We start from the raw sequence: 18,274 nt of genomic DNA on the forward strand, positions 1-18,274 counted from the left end.
CGTGTTCGATCCCTGGTCGGGGAACAAAGATCCTGCACGCTGTGTGGCGCAGCCAAAAAAAAGTTACGAAGCAGAGATATAATGCTGAAGCCCTAGTTAATAACACTCTGCCCAACTGGATTTCCCCCTCCCCCCTGAGAAACTACCAAATTTGCCTCAACATAAAGCAAAGTGTCTGGCACAGTCCTTGTAAGTCATTTTAACCTCAGGCTTTCTTCAACCCCAAAGGGGAATTCCAGGACAGAAAGCCCTCAGCTCAAAAACACCCAGCCTCTGCCCCACTGGGATGCAGCTAGATGGTAGGTCCAAAGGCCGCAGCACTAGGGCCAGCTACTCATGCCGAGAATGCACCCGGGCAGGAAGGACACAGGGAGAGGGGAAATCTCGAAATCTGTTGGGTCCTATAGATGAAATGCCCCTAATATAAGAAGTGAGCAGCGTGCCGACACAGGGAAGAAGAGCTCCTGCTGACCCGGGTCTTCCCAGCAGGTGAGCCACAGAAAATGCCAATTGAGCCTCGAATGTGGCTCAAATTGAGCACATGATTGTAATCCAATCTTTATTTTTTCTAGGATGTTAAATATACTGAAAGATAGCTGCAGTCATAAAGATATTAATTTTAGATCAAAGTAATTTAAAATTGTTGACTCTAAAAGGCCCAATTCTCTTTTATGGTAAATGATAGTTGGTACTCTATTAGGTGTGACACAAGTTATTTCTTCCACCTAAGTATTTTCTTTGTCCTTGGGATGAGGTGCAGGGGGTCAGGAGATGAAACAAGAAAGAAAAGATAGATGCAGGTCTTTGTTTTACACCTGGACTTTTCTGTTGTTACCACATTTAAGTTCAGGCTGAAATAAAAAGATTTTACGGAACGACTGAAAAATCAAACATCAGACTTTTAGGACCAAAGTTCTTCAATATGGGGGTCAGCTTCAGGCACACTGAAACCATCAGTAGATCAACGAATACTGAACCCAGTTCCAGGGTTTCTCAGAAGAATGGAATAGCACTCCACATTTTTTCTGATTAAAATCTACATTTTTAATTGCACTTAAATCCTGGTAAAACTATTAAGTGGATGGTTGATGGGAAGTTGCCTATCTGCATCATTCCAAAATAAAACCAGATAGTTCACTTTTTAGTCTCAAAGTGAAAAACTGGAAGACTACATGGGAAAGGGCAGCATCTCACCATGGTCAGTCTTAGCATCACTCACGATGGGGTCAACCAGACATTATGTGTCTTCTGATGCGATACAACACCTATGATGTATTCCAGCCAAAAGGTTTTACCTGAATCCATCAAACCTTTAGATATAATGTCCAGTTTACAGGAAATAAGGGGAATAGAGAAATATTTGAAAACTACTTGAAGGAAGCAAATGGACAAATCCACAGATTGGGACCTTCTGCAGGACAAGTGGACCAATCTTTTCAACAAGCTAGTGTTATTAAACTGAAAAGCAAACAGAAGGGATGGGGGTAGATATACTAGGTTAAAAGTGACTTAGCCATAGCAGCTAGGTACAATAGTCCTAGATTGGATGTTGATTTGGAGAAAGCAGAGAGAAAGGACATTGTTGGGGAATTTGAATACATATAGCCTGGGTATTAGATGAAATGAAAATTTACTGAAATCAATAGATGGAGACCACTGACTGCAAGGGAAGGCTCAATTCCGTATAGACTATAAAATCTCCTTTTTGGTTAAAACAACACCCATATGTGTATATTTGCAAAGATAAACATCTGAAAGAATATGCACTAAGGAGTTATAGTGATCTGACTGGTAAGAATGTGATACTTTCATTAAAAAATTTTTGTCTATTTTCTAACTTTCTACCCTTACTGCTTCTGTAAAGATAAAAAATTATTAAAAACAGTAACCAGTAAAATTGCACCTAAATGGACTTCCTCATTTGTGGAGTGCAGTTGGGGTGTGGGGAAGGAGAACAAAGAAGAAGTTTTCACCCAAGGAATGGTTGGTAAATATTATTCTAGAGTTTCTACCAATTGCCTTATTTTCAGAGACACTACTTGAAGGCTGTCTGAAGTTGTATTTAAAAATACGAAAAAGTTTACATAGTTCATAGTTTGTGCATTTATCTGTAGTTGCTATGCGTTGATGTGATCTAGTTTTCTTAGAATATAAGAAAGAAGAAAATGCTTGAGGGGAATTTGAAAATAAAAAGTTACATCATGACCTTTCCTTGAAGCCAAAGGCAGTGACCTAATTTTGATTTATACTCTCCCTAGTTAAGATTTATCCTTTTGGCCAATGCAGTACAATTAAGAGTTCAGAAATAAACCCATACATTTATGGTTAAACTGATTTTCAACAAGAGGGAAATGGGGCAAGAACAGTCTTTTCAACAATCAGTGCTGGTACAACTGGATATCCACGTGCAAAAGAATGAAGTTGGACCCCTACCTTACACCATATTCAAAAATTAATTCAAAATACATCAAAGGTCTAAATATAAGAGGTGAAACTTTAAAACTCTTAAAAGAAAACCTAGATGTAACCCTTCCTGACCTTGAAGTAGGCAATGGTTTCTTAGATATGACACCTAAGGCACAAGCAATGAAATATATATATGTACATATTTATGTACACATATATGTATATCTATATACAGAGATATATATACACATATACACATATATATAGGGCTTCATCAAAATTAAGAAATGTTTGTGTTTCACATGACACTACCAAGAAAGTGAAAAAACAGCCTGCAGAATGAGATAAAATATTTGCAAATCCTGTGTCTGATAAAGGTCTAGTATGCAGAATATGTAAAGAGTTCTTAACAACAACAACAACTTCCCTAAAGAAGAGATACAACTGGTCAATAAGCACCTGAAAAACTGCTCAATATCATTGGCCATCAGGGAAATGTAAACCAAAATGACAATGAGATATCACTTCATACCCATTGGGTTGACTATAATCAAAAGACAGTAACAAGCCTTGTGAGAATGTGGCGACATTGGAACCCTCGAACTTTATTGGTGGAAATGCAAAATGGGGCCACTGCTTTGGAAAACAGTTTGGTAGTTCTTCAAAAAATTAAACATAGTGTTACCATATGACCCAGAAGTTCCACTCCCAAGAAAATCGAAAGCATTTGTCCACACAAAAACTTGTACATGAATGTTCATGGCAGCATTACTCGTAACAGTCAAAAAGTGAAAACAACCCAAATGTCCATTAATTGATTAATGGGATAAGCAAAATGTGGTATAGCCACACAATGGAATATTATGCAGCCATAAAAAGGAATAGAGAGTGCCAATACATGCAACAACTTGGCTGAGCTTGAAAACATTATGCTAAGTGAAAGAAGCCAGACACAAAAGGCTATATAATGTATTATTCTGTTAGTATGAAATAACCAGAATATGCAAATCCATAGAGATAGACGGCAGATTAATAGCTGCCAGGGGCTGGGAAAACTGGCATATAGGGAGTGACTGCTAATGGGTACGGGGTTTCTTTCGGGGATGATAGAAATCTTCTGGAATTAAGATAGTGATGTTCTGGAATTAGATAGTAATGTTCTGGAATTAGTGGTAATGGTTGTACAACCTTGTGAATATACTAAAAGCCACTGAATTGTACACTTGACAAGGGCGAATTTCATGGCACGTGAATTATATCTCAATTAAAAGGTCAAAAAAAAGAAAAGAAAAAACCATGCATGCCTTTTGGCAACTAGTCCTCTGGCCTGTATAATCTTCAGTTAGAGGTCTGTGCCTACTAACTAGCTGGCTACCCACTGATTAAGATTAGGAAGTAATTTTTCTCTATATTAGAAAAGGTAAGCAAGAAGATGGAGCTATTTTAAAACTGAGAACTTGCATTTCTTTAAAATAAGAAGTCACTTTCACAACCTATGTTTAGAAAGTGAAGAGCACATGTACTTTCTCTTACATATGCAAAGGCATTTGGAAGAGTATGGGATGTTGTTTGCTACATGGCAAATTTCCTCTACCTAGACCACTGTTTCTTAACCTTTTCTTACCCTACAGTTCTTCAGTGCTTTTTCACTCTATCTTCTGTGTATTGACAAAAGCCAAGATTTTGCTGATGTGTACACTTCAAATTTTATTTTATTCAAAAACAAAAACAAAAAATGAAGCAAAACCGAAAAACAACAAAGATGCTTAAAATTCCTTTGGAATTATGCCACCCTGCCTTTCTCTTCCCTGTACAACTGAGAATCACTCATGGGGGCATTTTACAGTATTACCTTCTAATTATAAGACTTGTGAATATTTGCACTTCTCATCACTTTCAAATAGTTAATTCCTCCAAAGAGAAAACACAAAGTTGACAACTTGTTTTCTTTGCAATTTATTTTGTTTTAAATGTGAAGCTGGACAGGTACCAGAGACTAATTCAATACACTTACAACACTGACCCCAGGATTCACACTATAGTTTCAGTTCATTCCAGAATAGTACAGAATAAGAGAAAAAATGAAAATAACTTAAAGTGGTAGGAGTTGGAAGAGTGCTCTAGTGTACAGAATGTTTTAAGGGTGAGTTGAAAAGTTAGGAGAGCAAGCAAGTTAACAATGTGGCTTAGAGCTCCTCCTACTGGCACAGAGAATGAATTCTCACCACCGGGACTTTCAACACTACTACAGTTCACTCAGTGAGACTGCAGAGGGAAAAAGGTGAGGAAACACTAGGACTGTCCTTAGAAAAGGTTGTCCAAAAAGTAGCAGGAGAAAGCCCAAACGATAAAAGCATCAGTTTTTTGTTTGTCTGTTTGTTTTAAAAGTCATTAGCTTTTGGTTAACATATATACAAAAAATGGATGAGAAATTTGTATAAGGAGAACATTAATTTGAAAATATGATTTATTTGGAAAGAGAAATTAGAAAGCAAGCAAAAAATCCACACTAGCTTCATTTACAAGCAAGTTCACTTAATAGGAGGCTTTAACAGCGCCAGGTAGTGTTACTACAAAGAAATAGGGGTGATAAGAACAAGGGAGAGAATCTGTGGCCAAACAAGAACGTGCAGACTACAAATCCATTCCCGGGAAAAGTTCAGGGTAGCCTTAATTATAAAACAAATAATAATGGATTTTCATGATTATAAATATTAATTGTATTAGTAATAATAAATATCTGTTGAATAGATACTTAAGCACACAACACAGTTCTAAAGGTGATGTGATAATTCAAGCCAAAGTTTTAAGACAGGTAAACATTTATTATTTGCAAGGAAAACACGGCTTTATTAAATGGATGTTTTTCTACAGAAGAATTGATTTAAAAGATAAATCTGAATTTGACGTGTGAGTGGAATGTATTTAAACAGGGGAAAGAGCTATAATATCTCTGCCTAACTGGGCAAAAACAGGTAAATATTTTCACTTTAAAGTGCTGATGAATCATAGATTTGGTACCGCAGAGTTGGTATGCCAATCAACCAGTATGTGCTCTTGCAGTAGTGATTTCCTGGTTCATAATGATTACCTTCTTATTAGAAACTGCCTTATTCTTATGGCTAACATGTCAAAGCAATGGATTATTCCAGTGCTTAATTATGTAAAACAAAAGGTTTCCTGAATCCTGCACACAACGCCCACATGACATTCCTGTATCTGAGATAACTGCTTTTCTAAAGGCCCTGCCCCTGAGGGGCTCCCAGAAAGCTTGTTAAAAGCAAGGCTTCACGACCCAAATCAGAGGTGCTACGCATCAGCGAAATTTCAGAAAATAAAACAGTGGCCATTCCCTACTCTCTCTTAGCCCAGAGGTGAAAGGATCAGCCTAGGTGACTCTGGGAGTGTGAAACTGGGTTCCCAAAGATGATCATCTCAGTAGTTTTGAAAGAAAAGGGGGAGCATTTCTGTAATGGCTTTATGATCTCCATTCTTTTATCAGATTCTGCTCTACAAAGTTGGGTGTAGGGGTAGGGAAAGAGAGAAAACATCTGTCAGCCCTTTCCAGTCTCTCATGAAATAGCTCCGCTCTAGTAAATCCATAATTAAACATAATTTGATACTATTTTCTGGAATTAGGCATCTATTGGTTTTATAAATGTAAAGTGAATTTTAATATAATATATTGAAATACTGCCAACTTATGTGCTTTCCCATCTGGGCTACTTTGTTTAACACAGAATTCAAAATTAGGGTGTAATGAGCACTAGCTTTTACCTGGTAGATGTGCTTGTCTTCTCTACTGTGGACATGAGTCTCGCAAATGCATCAGTCACTTTGAGGCTTGAGGTGGAGATTTCCAGCTTAGAAGTTGTTAACTCATACAACTCTGGATCCACACCTTATAGTATAAAATGATAGTCAGTGAGGGCACGCTGCAATGGGTACTCAGCCACAATCCAAGACGCAAAAGGCAATTACTCTGTAAACATCTGAGTCTTTATAAGCACAACACATCTTTAGAACACTGTAATATTGCATTTATTTTTTAAATTATAAATTCCACTCTTCGGAGTTTTTATAAAGTAGGAAAATACTCTTAAAATTCCACTTTGGTGTAAATATAGCCTTAATTAATCTAACGTTTATGTAGAAGATACCATCAAAATACTTCTCAAAAATTCTATCTGCTATAGAAAACTCCCTAAATTTTTTATTTGTTTGTGATATGAAGGTTATCAATGTTTTATAAATAGAATGCACGATTTGTTACATAATATGACACTTCAATTTTTAAATTGACTGATTTAACCTCATTTTTTGAACCTCCCTTTTCCCTTACCTCCCTGACCATTTGTCCTCCATTATTTTCGTCCATACCCCCAAATTTGTAAGTTAGTATAAAGTCTCAGATACAGTAAATGATTTGGTTTAAATATATTCTGACTATCTGAGGACATGAAACATTACCCAAAGTATCAATCTATTACTAAAGAAAAGTTATATACCACATTGTTCTTTCTTCAGGTAAGAAGTGGGGAGGGTAAAATATTTTCAGAAAAAGTGAATAAAAGCACTACTTTTGAACAAAATGAAAACTGTCTCAAGGGTTATACTTCTATTGTCTCATAGCTGAACCTAGTGGCTAACAGTTCAAATATCTTGTTGGAAAAATTCAAAACAAAGCTGAGTTAGAGGATTAGATTTATTGTAAAATCTATTAAAATCCTTCCCATCTGACTTCATTAAAATATACATACATATTTAAAAACTTCCCTTGAACATTAATTTATATCAAATATGATGACTACAAAAAACAGGAACAATTAAATATTTTCAACTCAAGCTAAGCTTTGGAAAATAAAGATAATCAGATAAAAAATTTTTAATCCTACACTCTCTTTGGTTTTAGCAAATTCAGTAGTTTCAGGGTATAATAGAAAAGCAGACTGTAAGTACAAATGTCTTATAGCTTCATCAATTTCTACTTATTATTTCTAAAAAAGCCCTAAGATCTGTAGATAAAATTGTATATACATGTACCATATCGATATTAACAAACAAGTTTCCTCCTTTAGGATATTTCTAGGTTAAGAAAAAAAATCAGGAACTGCCTTCTATTAACCAACTTTGTAGCTGACTAGCAGATGTAAACACAGATCTCAGATGTTTACAGAAATCATACTAGCAAAAGCGGCTTCCACAGTTACCATGTCCAACAAGGGAGGAAGGCTATAGAAAATGTTTGTTGACTCTCCCAAGTTTTTAGTATTTCATTAAGGTACAGTTTCAAAATATAATTTAAAAGGCCCTCTCTTTGTATTTCTATAATAAGTATTAAGGTTGCAATTAAAATGTAAAAATTTACAGATGCCTATAAAGGGACCAGATGAACCCAAAGCACCTCCTTCCTCCACTATGAAAGGTTAGATTTCAAGTAACCACAAAATTTAAGTAGATGGTGAATGCACAATGCAGAGTAAACAATTGCATTCTGACTGGCAACAGGAAAGTGCTAGTAAAAATTTAGTTCGGTTTATACAATACTGACAACTTGGCTGTCAAACAGTGAAGTGGGAGATTTAAAAAAAAACCCTTCAACCTCCCCCAACCCCCCAAAACCATTATCACCAAAAAAAGTACTATGGCTATATTTTATACTTTTAAAAAACAAGACAACTATTTACTCTACACAAAAAACTGGAGAGTAAATTTTTTAATGGACGAGTTTTTTTTTTTTTTTAACAGAACCTTAATGAGGCATAGTTTAGTTACATAAATAAAGCTAGCCAACCAAGTTCTATGCCAACCTCCTAAGTCTCAAACACAAAATAATTAAATAACCGCAAGCTAAGACAAAATGACTTTCCCAGAAACAAGTCAGAAAAAGTGCAAGCAAGTGGTGAAATGGAATACTCAGGAAAGTGTTGACACCTGTAGCTTGATGGTAAGTTTTAACAAAACCCAATAGCAATAAAACAAGCCAAAGCAAATTTATAGTAATCAGGTTTACACAGCAGCTAGAGTATATTAATGAAAATACGGAAGGAAAATATTTAAAAGGTTCCAAAGTAATGAGGACCGTCATTGACCATGCTAATTTCATTTCCATTACAGCTCTAAGCTTCTGAAACTGCTTGCTCTTCTCAAAGCTGTGTATGTATACTGAGCCTGGTTTATCAGGTCATTTCTGTACTTCTTTATACGGTCAGATGATTTGTGCTCTTATGGGTGACTTTTAACTGAGTTTGAAATGTAACCAAAAATTAAATTTAAACCAGACACCCAAAAATAGTGACCTCATTTAAATTATGATACAGTCCATGACAAAACAAAGCTGAGAGCAAATTAAAAATAGGAGCTTGGTAATTCATTCTTGGGATTACAGTAATAAGGAAACTGATACACAAGTTTTTGGGTTTCTTCGCCCCATTAAGTATTAAAAACTAATTAGCTCACCCAGGTCATTCCATAGCTCACATGTATTTATAGAAGTAATTTAAACAGCGAAATATCATTTTGAAGTCAAAACCAGACACATTAGTTTTTTCATATGCTTGTAAAATCTTGGAAACAATGAAAATGATAACCAGGGGATTAGATATGCGGAATCCAGTCATTCTACAAAACGGCCTTGGCATGTCCTTATAGCACAATCAGATTTCCATAACCAGCTCTTGGAGGAGGGCATTCTGGGTCCCAGGTTCACCCTTAGCTGATTGTCTTAGTCTCCCCCATTTCCCATCATGGCTCCTAAACTGCTAGAAGTGGGTGGCAGGGTTATCTAGCTGAACAACACCAGCAGATTCTCGGGAACCAGGCTGGCTGTCTAACTGATCCTAGTGGAGACTGAGAGGGACCCTCCCTATGCATTCTGGGCATTGGCATCTACATAGCACCTCTACAGCCGTCTGGTATCAGTGGGCATGATTACCAGATCACAAGTTGGGATGACAGGGAGTCATTAAAATCATATTAAGTAAAATGTAAACATAAAAATGCCATTATATTTTAATCGTTTATTCAGTTAGAAAATGACAAAGTACATTAGGCCTTTGGTCAATGAACTGAACTTTTGCCAGGCTGAGCATTAATTTAACAGGCACTCCAGTAAGTTTTAATTTCTAGCTTTTAGTATCTCATAGCAATTATTTTCTATTATTACCTTTAACATTTTTTTTTTTCTCCATGGAAAACAGTAAACTTTCTATTCAAGAGCTACATAAAAACAGTAATAATTCTATGTGGGACTATATAACTAAGTGGGACTATATAACTAAGTGTTAGACTCCAACATTTTGGAACCTAATTATACATTTAGCAGCACTAATGAACAACGAATTGAATGCTAGAATTTGTAAAAGGTTCTATTATCACGGACACTATAATGTAAAGTCATCTTTGTGTACTAAAATATTCTTATATCTCTAAATTTGTATTTTTTCAAATGGCTTTGTAGAATATGCTTTAAAAAATAAGCATATAAAATATCACATTTTCTATTTACAGGGGGAAAAAAAACCCCTGCCTTTAACTGTGTAAGGACATTAGGGCTGTTTTATATCTAGAAACTACTTTCAGCTCTGAATATCACACTCTGACAAAGCTTTCCTTAAAATACATTTCACATAAGTCATTTGTTTTAGTTATACTACTAGAAAATAACAGTAGATAGATGAAAGAAAAGTAGTAGACATTATAGAGAATACAATCTACTTGTTTCCTTGTTTATAGGAAAGTCAAGTGATGTGGTCATGCTTTTAGTAAATAAACTAGAATTATGGTTTTAACACTCTGCTGACCTGGGATTGTGGTGCTGCTGCTAGAGCTACTGTCATCCACGGGCCCAAAGAAATCAAGGTTCAGAAGAGTGGAACCTCCACTAGCTTGAAATTCAGTGACCGTGTTGGTAGGCAGCCACACAGAAGGTAAGCCAAGGGAGGAGGGGTTATGTGTAAAAAGGGGTAAGACACACACTTGAACATGCAAGTTATAATTAGTAGTCATTACATATTTTAAAATCAACATTAAAACAATGTGTACAGTATTAGTTTTTCACTGCTAAGGACATTTCTAAAGTAACAATTTAATTCAATGTACATTTTCTCATGTACAATGTAAATAATTTGACACTTAGTAAGGTTTTAGTTAGGAGTTCGGTTCTTTCAATCGAAACTCGAAGCCATACCAGAAAGACCAAGGGGAAAGTGTACCCGTTAAAGGGAAACAATACTTTGATCTCAACCCAACATTAAATCACTGTACATGCCCAAATAAATCTTTTATGTTAGTAGTGTTGGTTTCTAATTAATGCTTTTTAAAAGTGACAAAGTTGTCAGTTTCAGGACAGGCACCAATACATTAACTTAGCTTAAAATAAAATAACGTAATAAGGAATGTCATAACTGCCCTACCCTGACGTGCAACCTCAAGCTGTACTGTTCCCCTTTAACTCTGAAACAGTAATCAGAAATAGTATACATTTTTAAAGAAGTTGTTTGTTAATAAAAAGCATGATGATTTGACTGAATAAGACACCAGACAACAGCAGAAGGTGCATCCAGGCTTTCCTTCAGCACGGATGTTCAATTGGATGCTTTCCAGATATCCTGGGATCCCCCACTCTAAGGCAAAGCTGATAGAATAACAGGTGTTTTAGACCACGGCTCAAACAACTTATGAAGTATAAGGAGTAAGAGTAATTATACCTTAGAGTCCAATTAAAACTTGTGATGTCAACACACAGGAAAACTAGCATTTTGTATTATTTAAAAACCCCACCTTATTGGAATAAGTTAATCCTTTTTCAGGATTTTCTTTTAAAGCCATAAGTGAAACCAATTCTTTCTGGAACTACCTACTAGTATTTTGAGATAAGTTTTAGAAAAGGATCATGAAAATCATTCGTTTTTCATTTGCACATAAGTGCGCTACAAAATATTATTAAATCTGAAAACTACTTTGAGTCAATAAATATGGATCTATTTGCACATTGTTTTCGGTTAAATAATTGTGCTTTGTGCTTTAAAGCAGCCTCTACACACAAGACTTTGCATCCAAGAAAATTCCATAAACTAAAACTACAGAAAAAAATTTCAAGTAAATTGGTCTTACCTAAAGTATCATTTAAACTGCCTAGATATTTGTGAAAAATAAAGAAGCTTGTTTTTGACTTGCGATAAAGAAACTAAAATTTTATCTGGCTACTACTACCTATATATGGACATTAATACTGTTAATAATAGTAACAGCTGGTTTCTTGAGCAATCACTATTCAGAAAGAAAGCCTGAATTTCCAAAGATAAGAAGTTATGTTCAAACAAAAAAAGAAGTCAGCAGAGAGAAGTCTGTCTGAACTTTGTAGCTTTCTTAACTCTAGCTCTGGTGCTAGAGGCTCTACGGAGAGACGTACCATCTAAAGGGTTAGTAAGGCCACTGCTACTCCAGTCAAACTGGACGGGTGGTAGAGACTCCTAGAGTTGAAAACCAAAAAATCAAAATTAATCAGTACAGGTTGTAGCAACATAAAGAATCCTTAAAAATAAAACGAAACACTATTATAGCAAGATCATTAGGCAATAAGATACCTAAAGACAAAATTGGGATAATTTACAATTTCAGAAGGTTATCTACAAATATTAACACAAACTGAAATTGCAAAATTTATAAACAGTACAGCTTGTTGACATTAAAAATGTTGTACCTGAGAAATGGAATTATCTTTACATTTTCAAACAGAGATTTATGGACTGATCCTATGTCAAGATTTCAATCTATTCTCAAATCATGATTTAAACTACTGGCTTGATTACAATAAAAATATTTAAAAACATCACTGATTTTTTTTCACTAAAGAGTTATCCACTTTATTTTAGATGACTATCCACTTAAAATTTCTTAATAGATGATATAATGCAATAGAGAAGGTACCACTGAAAGTGAGGCAATTTGGGTTATTAAAGACTAAGTTAACTAGTTGTATAAACATGTATGGTTAATTTAGTTGGTTTCCTTATATATAAAAAATTGTTTTAAATTAATCATCTTCTTTAATTTAGAAATTACTTACAATCAGTATTAGAATTTAATTTTTAAAATAATGTACTGAAAAGTATACTCAGAACTCATTTGAGTATTCTAGGTTTTAAAATTCTGTTAACTACTGAACACATAAAGATAAAATGAGCAAATGATACATAGAAGATGGAAGGTAGTACAAAACATTTAAAAATGATCACTGTTTTAAGAATATTCTTGACAAGAAAAAAAATGCCTTTTTTTCATTTTCTTCTTTTATTTTGAGGGTGGTGTTGGCAACAATTATTGAAATAACCTGTGTTTTATTAGACTCTTACTATCAACATGTTGCCATCTTTTTTTTTTCTGTATTGCTCACCACCATGCTTTACTGTAAGGTAGGCACTTATTAAAACTTTATAATCGGGGCTTCCCTGGTGGTGCAGTGGTTAGGAACCTGCCTGCGAATGCAGGGGACACGGGTTCGAGCCCTGGCCCGGGAGGATCCCACATGCCACAGAGCAACACGCACACCTCAGCAATGAGTAGCCCCTGCTCACCGCAACTAGAGAGAGCCCGCGCACAGCAACAAAGACCCAACGCAGCCAAAAATAAATGAATAAAATATAAAAAAATAAATTAAAAAAAAAACAACTTTATAATCATTTTTTCTGTGTAGACAAAGACATTGTTCCCTGTAGGAAGGGAACATGAATCGGCTATTTTTGAAAGTCCAATCCCATGACATTATAATACAATTGCTTTGATAACCAATTATAGGAATGTTACTATAAGCACTTAGTCTCCCCCATATAAGTCGGGCCTGGAGGTGGAGGGGCTAGGTATAAACAAAATAAAACACTAACATTAGTGGTTGCCAGGGGTGAGAGAGAGTTGTGGGAGCTGGAGTGGGGTGGGGCGGGGACTTGGCTGTGGCAATGGAAGAAATGCTGTATGCTGACTGTGGAGGTGGTCACATGGAAAGATGACATAGAACTACACACACATATCGCACAAATGTCAGATTCTTGGTTTTGATCTTGTACTATGATTATGTAAGATGTAATCACGGGGGAAACTGGTGAAGACACAAGGCACCTCTTCTATACTACCTTTGGAACTTCCTGTGAATCTATAATTATTTCAAATAAAATTTTAAAAAATCCTGGTGAAAATCTAGTTTATAACCTACCTGCAAGACCGATAAATAACATTTAGAAAAGATCTTCTTTAGCTGATCTCAAAAACAAACAAAAAGCTCTAGGCATTCCAACAGATTCAACTTATATTATTCTACTTCTAGATCAGAAACACCTTTAGAACTATTCAACACTGACTGGATGGACCAAACCCAGATTTACATAATAACAAAGTTTCTGGGTAAATGGAGCAAAGGTCTTTCATTAACATGTTTTACCTAAATGATGTTAAGTAGCTGGATGTTTTGAAATATTTCAGTGATTTTCTGGAATTTTAGCTTCTCACAGAGGCGTATGGCCTTTTGAAGACATAGCCAATATTGTAATAATGAGGTGCTAAATCATGAATCAAAATTCAGTGGAAAAGAGATAGATGAAAAACAGATACCTAAATAATTATAGGCTAACTAACGGCACAGACAAGTAGGCAACTTAAAGAGAAAGCACTGGAATGAAACATTTTCAAACAACTTTAAGTAATGTGGCATGAATGATTACTGAAGAGACAAAAGAAAGGAGACAAGGTCATAATAAAAAGAGGGGGAAAGAAAAGACTAGAGACAGGAGACTCTGGTTCTAGTCCTAGCTATAGCACTGATGTGTGCTTTTGGGTAAATCACTTAGTCTTTCCTAATATGTTTTCTAAGTGTAAAAAGAGAGTACAGTGCTAGATAGTCATTTTTTCTTTCTTCTAACTCTAAAATTCTGATTCACAACTGAAATAGCAACATAAAGTAGCCTAAGAAAAGAAGTTTGCTAGTGGTGACTAGTTGGATAACTGCTAGCCAGAGAGCTGACTTTACTCAGCAGTGAATAGAGTATGGTTAAAGTACTGATCTTAGAGGGGAATCAATAATGGCACCGTGAATGGTGTGACCTTGAAATTCAGTGGATAAAGAGGCAAACAACAACAAGAAAAAGTATCACTACTGCTTTTTACCTATAAAATGTTTTTTCAGGTAAAAGCATCTTTTAAAAAAACATTAACAGTTGTTAGTAAAATATTAAATTCCTAAACAAGAGATGCAATGGCTCTAAGACTGATGAGTACAGACTGATGCGGAAGATAAAAATTCAATGGGTACCAAACTGAAATAGAAAAGACAGACCAAAAAGAATGCAGTCATAATGAGAATTATACAACTATGCTAAGTTTGAAAGTCACTGTTCAATGATGCCAAAACATAAGAGGAAGGTCTGCTATATGCTTTGGGCGGTGGGGGGGGGGGGGGGGCGGGGGAAATTTAGGTATTGAACAGGTCTTTCCTGACACATTTTGCTAAGCTTCTAGCACTAATGGCTATGGCTGTTTCATCTGAAAATTATCACTAGGAGAAAGACTGCATGGCCAAAATGTTAAGTGAAAAATATATACATGTTTATATAATGTATATAGAATATATACATTGCATGCCAAAGAATAGTGGTAAGAAATATCACTTTATATAGAGAATCTTTACAATGCATTGCAGATGTTTGTTAAGTATCTTAACCTGAATCAGAAGTATGGAGCCAAGCACAGGTCATGCAATCTAGTGATGGAGGTTAGGCATCTCAGCACAAAATTCTGATATGCATGCTGAAATCTTCAATTTGAATGTTAGAATGCAGACCTACACAGGCTCAAGTCAATTCAGAAATAAGTTTGAATTTCCACTGGGAAATATTGTTTTCACTGGTTTCCCAAAAGCCTAAAAGCTAAAGCCAGTGAGGATCACAAACTACCATAAAAAAGTACAGAATAAACTTGTTAATTCATTATTTATATGTGTATTTTTTAAAAAGAGAAATGTGTGCATGAAACAGAATAAAAGGACATATTTGCTTAAAAAGAGCTTTTAAAAAAGATAAGTAGCAAGAGACCAAGTTCCATCTTCCAGCAAAAATGTTAGATATGCTTAAATGTTGCTGAAAATTCCTACACTTGCCTATAAATAGGGAGAGAGTCCCTTGATTACAAGTACATAGGGGTGTATATGTATGCATAGAGGTGGCAGCAGCTGAATACATATGGAGCTGCAACTAACCTCCATTAAATTAACACACATTAATTTCTATTAAAAATCTTCTGTTAAATTAACACACATGCTTTTTATTAGGTTATCTAGACTTTTAATCAAGTCTATAATTAAATTATATAAGAACGATGATAAGTATGAGGTATGACTAGGCAAAAATGACAGGTGACAGCTAACTCTGATAAAATAAGCAAACTTATGGGGCTGTAACACGTGGAAGTAGTTGGATAGAGGAGAAGAGGAGAAGGAGGCAAGTAAAAGTAGCAACAAGTGGCCTCAAGTAAGAACAGCTCCATTTCCAGAAAACATACCAGGCAGTTACTCAAATTACTTTCCTAATACCTAGCATTGTAGGAATAAGAATGTTGACTGAGGCAGAAGTGAGAATGTGCTGTGGGAGAAGTAATTTTGGAACCTGCATAGACATGGCAGGCCTGGGAGAGCAGTTGATAGCCAGAGGGCAATATAAGGCCAATGAAAAGAAGAGAGCTAAGGACAGATTCAACCTACTGAGACATTTTGCCCAACCATCAGTAAGGCCAGGCATTTTACGCATTAGGTCCCCTTGCCCACTAATTCAGTGCCGGTAATAAACTGGGTTCAGAGGGATGTTTAAGCTAAGCCCAAGTATAAACCACAGTGGTACATAGCAGTAATATTAGATGTTTCTTGAAACACACCTGAAAAAGTAGGACCTTGCTTTACAAAATTATTTTTCAAAGTATGTTCTTCAGAAAAGGGTCCTGTGGCCAAGTAAATTTGAGAAATGAAGTAAAATTAAATAGGGTTATTCATTGCAAGATTCTTCAGAGTCCTTAATGTGTGGGTTGTGAATCTCCAAGGGTGGTTGTAGGGTATGATATGAAATATTTCCCAAACTTACTTCACTATGGAACCCTTCTTTAGTGGAGCATTTCTGGGGATTAGTGTTCAATGGAACACACATTTTGGAAAAGGCTGTCCAAACATACATTACAGTGTTAGACATAATCAAAGATGATATCTAAGGTTAAGAAATGACAAACACAGCAAGAATATGTTTTAGAAATGGTAATGTTCATTAAGAATACTAATATTTTAAAAAACAATGTTTAACCAGCACTGAGTCAGTTTCTAATTTGATGTCAAAAAAGTAAGCAAACCAAAGTGGCTATGTTCTCCCAGATAAAAAGTGAGAGGGACGGCTCTGATATTAAACATATTAGACTGAAATATGATTTGTGCTTAAATGTCCCAAGGAGGTAAAGGATAAGAAAGGTAAGAGAGCCTTCTTTTTTTCCTAATCCATAGAATGTTTTGTTAAAGGCTACATCATTTTTAACTTAACAGCTTTATTCAAACTCTCAAAACAACAGTTTTTGATGTAATAAACACACCTAAATTTTATTACTTTATAAAATTTTTGCAGGCTTCAGGAAAAACACAATACAGCAGACTTGAAGAGCTGGTATAAATGCAGTGTTTTCCATTTTTTTGAAATCTAGCACTTACCAGATTTGTGTGTCAGTAATAATGATCACATAATGTTCAGGCCGTAAGGGATTTTTAGAGATGCTTGCTTCAAAGTCCTCATTTTATAGGTAAGAAGACTAAGTCCTGGATAGGTTTAAAGGACTTACCCATAACCAGCCAGTTCTCAAATTGCCTTGTCTATTTTTTAAAATTAAAGAGAATTTGCTCATTGTATTTCAAGGGATGTTAATAAGTAACTGAAATCACATCCATCATGAAACTAAATTTTAAAAATATTTTAAAAACTGAAAATTATATATTAAGGGAAACAACAATGTGTGTGGACATACATGTATATACATGCATAAAAATATCTACATACATCCAGATATTTTTACCTGGAATTGGTCAGATGTACATGTGTTCATTTCTGGTGACATAGTGGTTGTCTGACCGATGGAAGCGATTTTCTCTGCAGCAGATAGTGGTTTCAACGGTTCCTTGGTGGGCTCTAACATACCCTGAAAAAGGCATATTAGCCATTAATGGGGGGGAAGGATCAGCCCATAAACTTTACAAGAAAGTTAATCTAGCAGAAAGCAGAAAGAAAACAGGTCATCTGGAAAGAACTGAAGACAAAAAGGAACTAGTCCTAAATTTTGCTTAGTGAAAATCTTATAGCACTATAATGGGAAATGTTTCATAATAATACCTTTGGAATCCAAACTTTTTGAAGCAAGACGTTGTAATTGAACTGGATTTGTTGTAAAGTGCCTGGTTATCACTGTCACACAAAAGCATAAGCACATGGGATGGTGGGGGTGGGGAAGAGGCAAGCAGAACAGTATATTACATCCATGCCCTAAGAATCCAACATTATTCTGATGTTTCAGATCTGAAACTGCAGGAAAGGGCACTCTTCATACACATTACACCAAGGTGGTGCTTGGAGAGGTGAGAGCTGATTCTAAAACACACCATATAATGTGATGACGTCTACATGGTTCAACGTGAATTTAGTGTTTGATCCTTGTTCCACTATAGATGGGAACCTTAGTTCTTGGTTCTTTGGACTGGCAAAGCAGAGACAGTCATTTCAGAGGGGAAAACATCTTACATATTCCACTATGAATCTAACACACTTTTTGAGTAAGACAGAAAAACATTCAAGATGGATGTAGA

General features: G+C 35.5%; 1 protein-coding gene across 8 annotated transcripts in view; it reads right to left on the bottom strand.

Moving 5' to 3' along the window:
• The window catches only part of AFTPH (aftiphilin), a 68,291-nt gene that overhangs the window by 629 nt on the left and 49,388 nt on the right, over window positions 1-18,274 (bottom strand). The window contains exons 6-9 of one of the 8 annotated variants that reach the window (XR_014235112.1): window positions 17,491-17,613; window positions 11,819-11,879; window positions 10,209-10,237; window positions 6,184-6,307 (exon numbers count right to left, since the gene is read on the bottom strand). Coding sequence is in view for 5 of the 8 variants with exons in the window: in XM_082358051.1 (XP_082214177.1) it covers window positions 6,184-6,307; window positions 10,209-10,292; window positions 11,819-11,879; window positions 17,491-17,613 (392 nt within the window). In the remaining 3 variants the exon portion in view is untranslated. Of the gene's footprint in view, window positions 1-6,183; window positions 6,308-10,208; window positions 10,293-11,818; window positions 11,880-17,490; window positions 17,614-18,274 lie in introns of all 8 variants that reach the window. The other 7 variants (XM_082358051.1, XR_014235110.1, XM_082358053.1 and 4 more) reach the window with 7 other exon arrangements.

Source organism: Balaenoptera borealis, assembly GCF_965194805.1.
Source record: "Balaenoptera borealis genome assembly, chromosome: 15".
Classification (NCBI taxonomy): domain Eukaryota; kingdom Metazoa; phylum Chordata; class Mammalia; order Artiodactyla; family Balaenopteridae; genus Balaenoptera; species Balaenoptera borealis.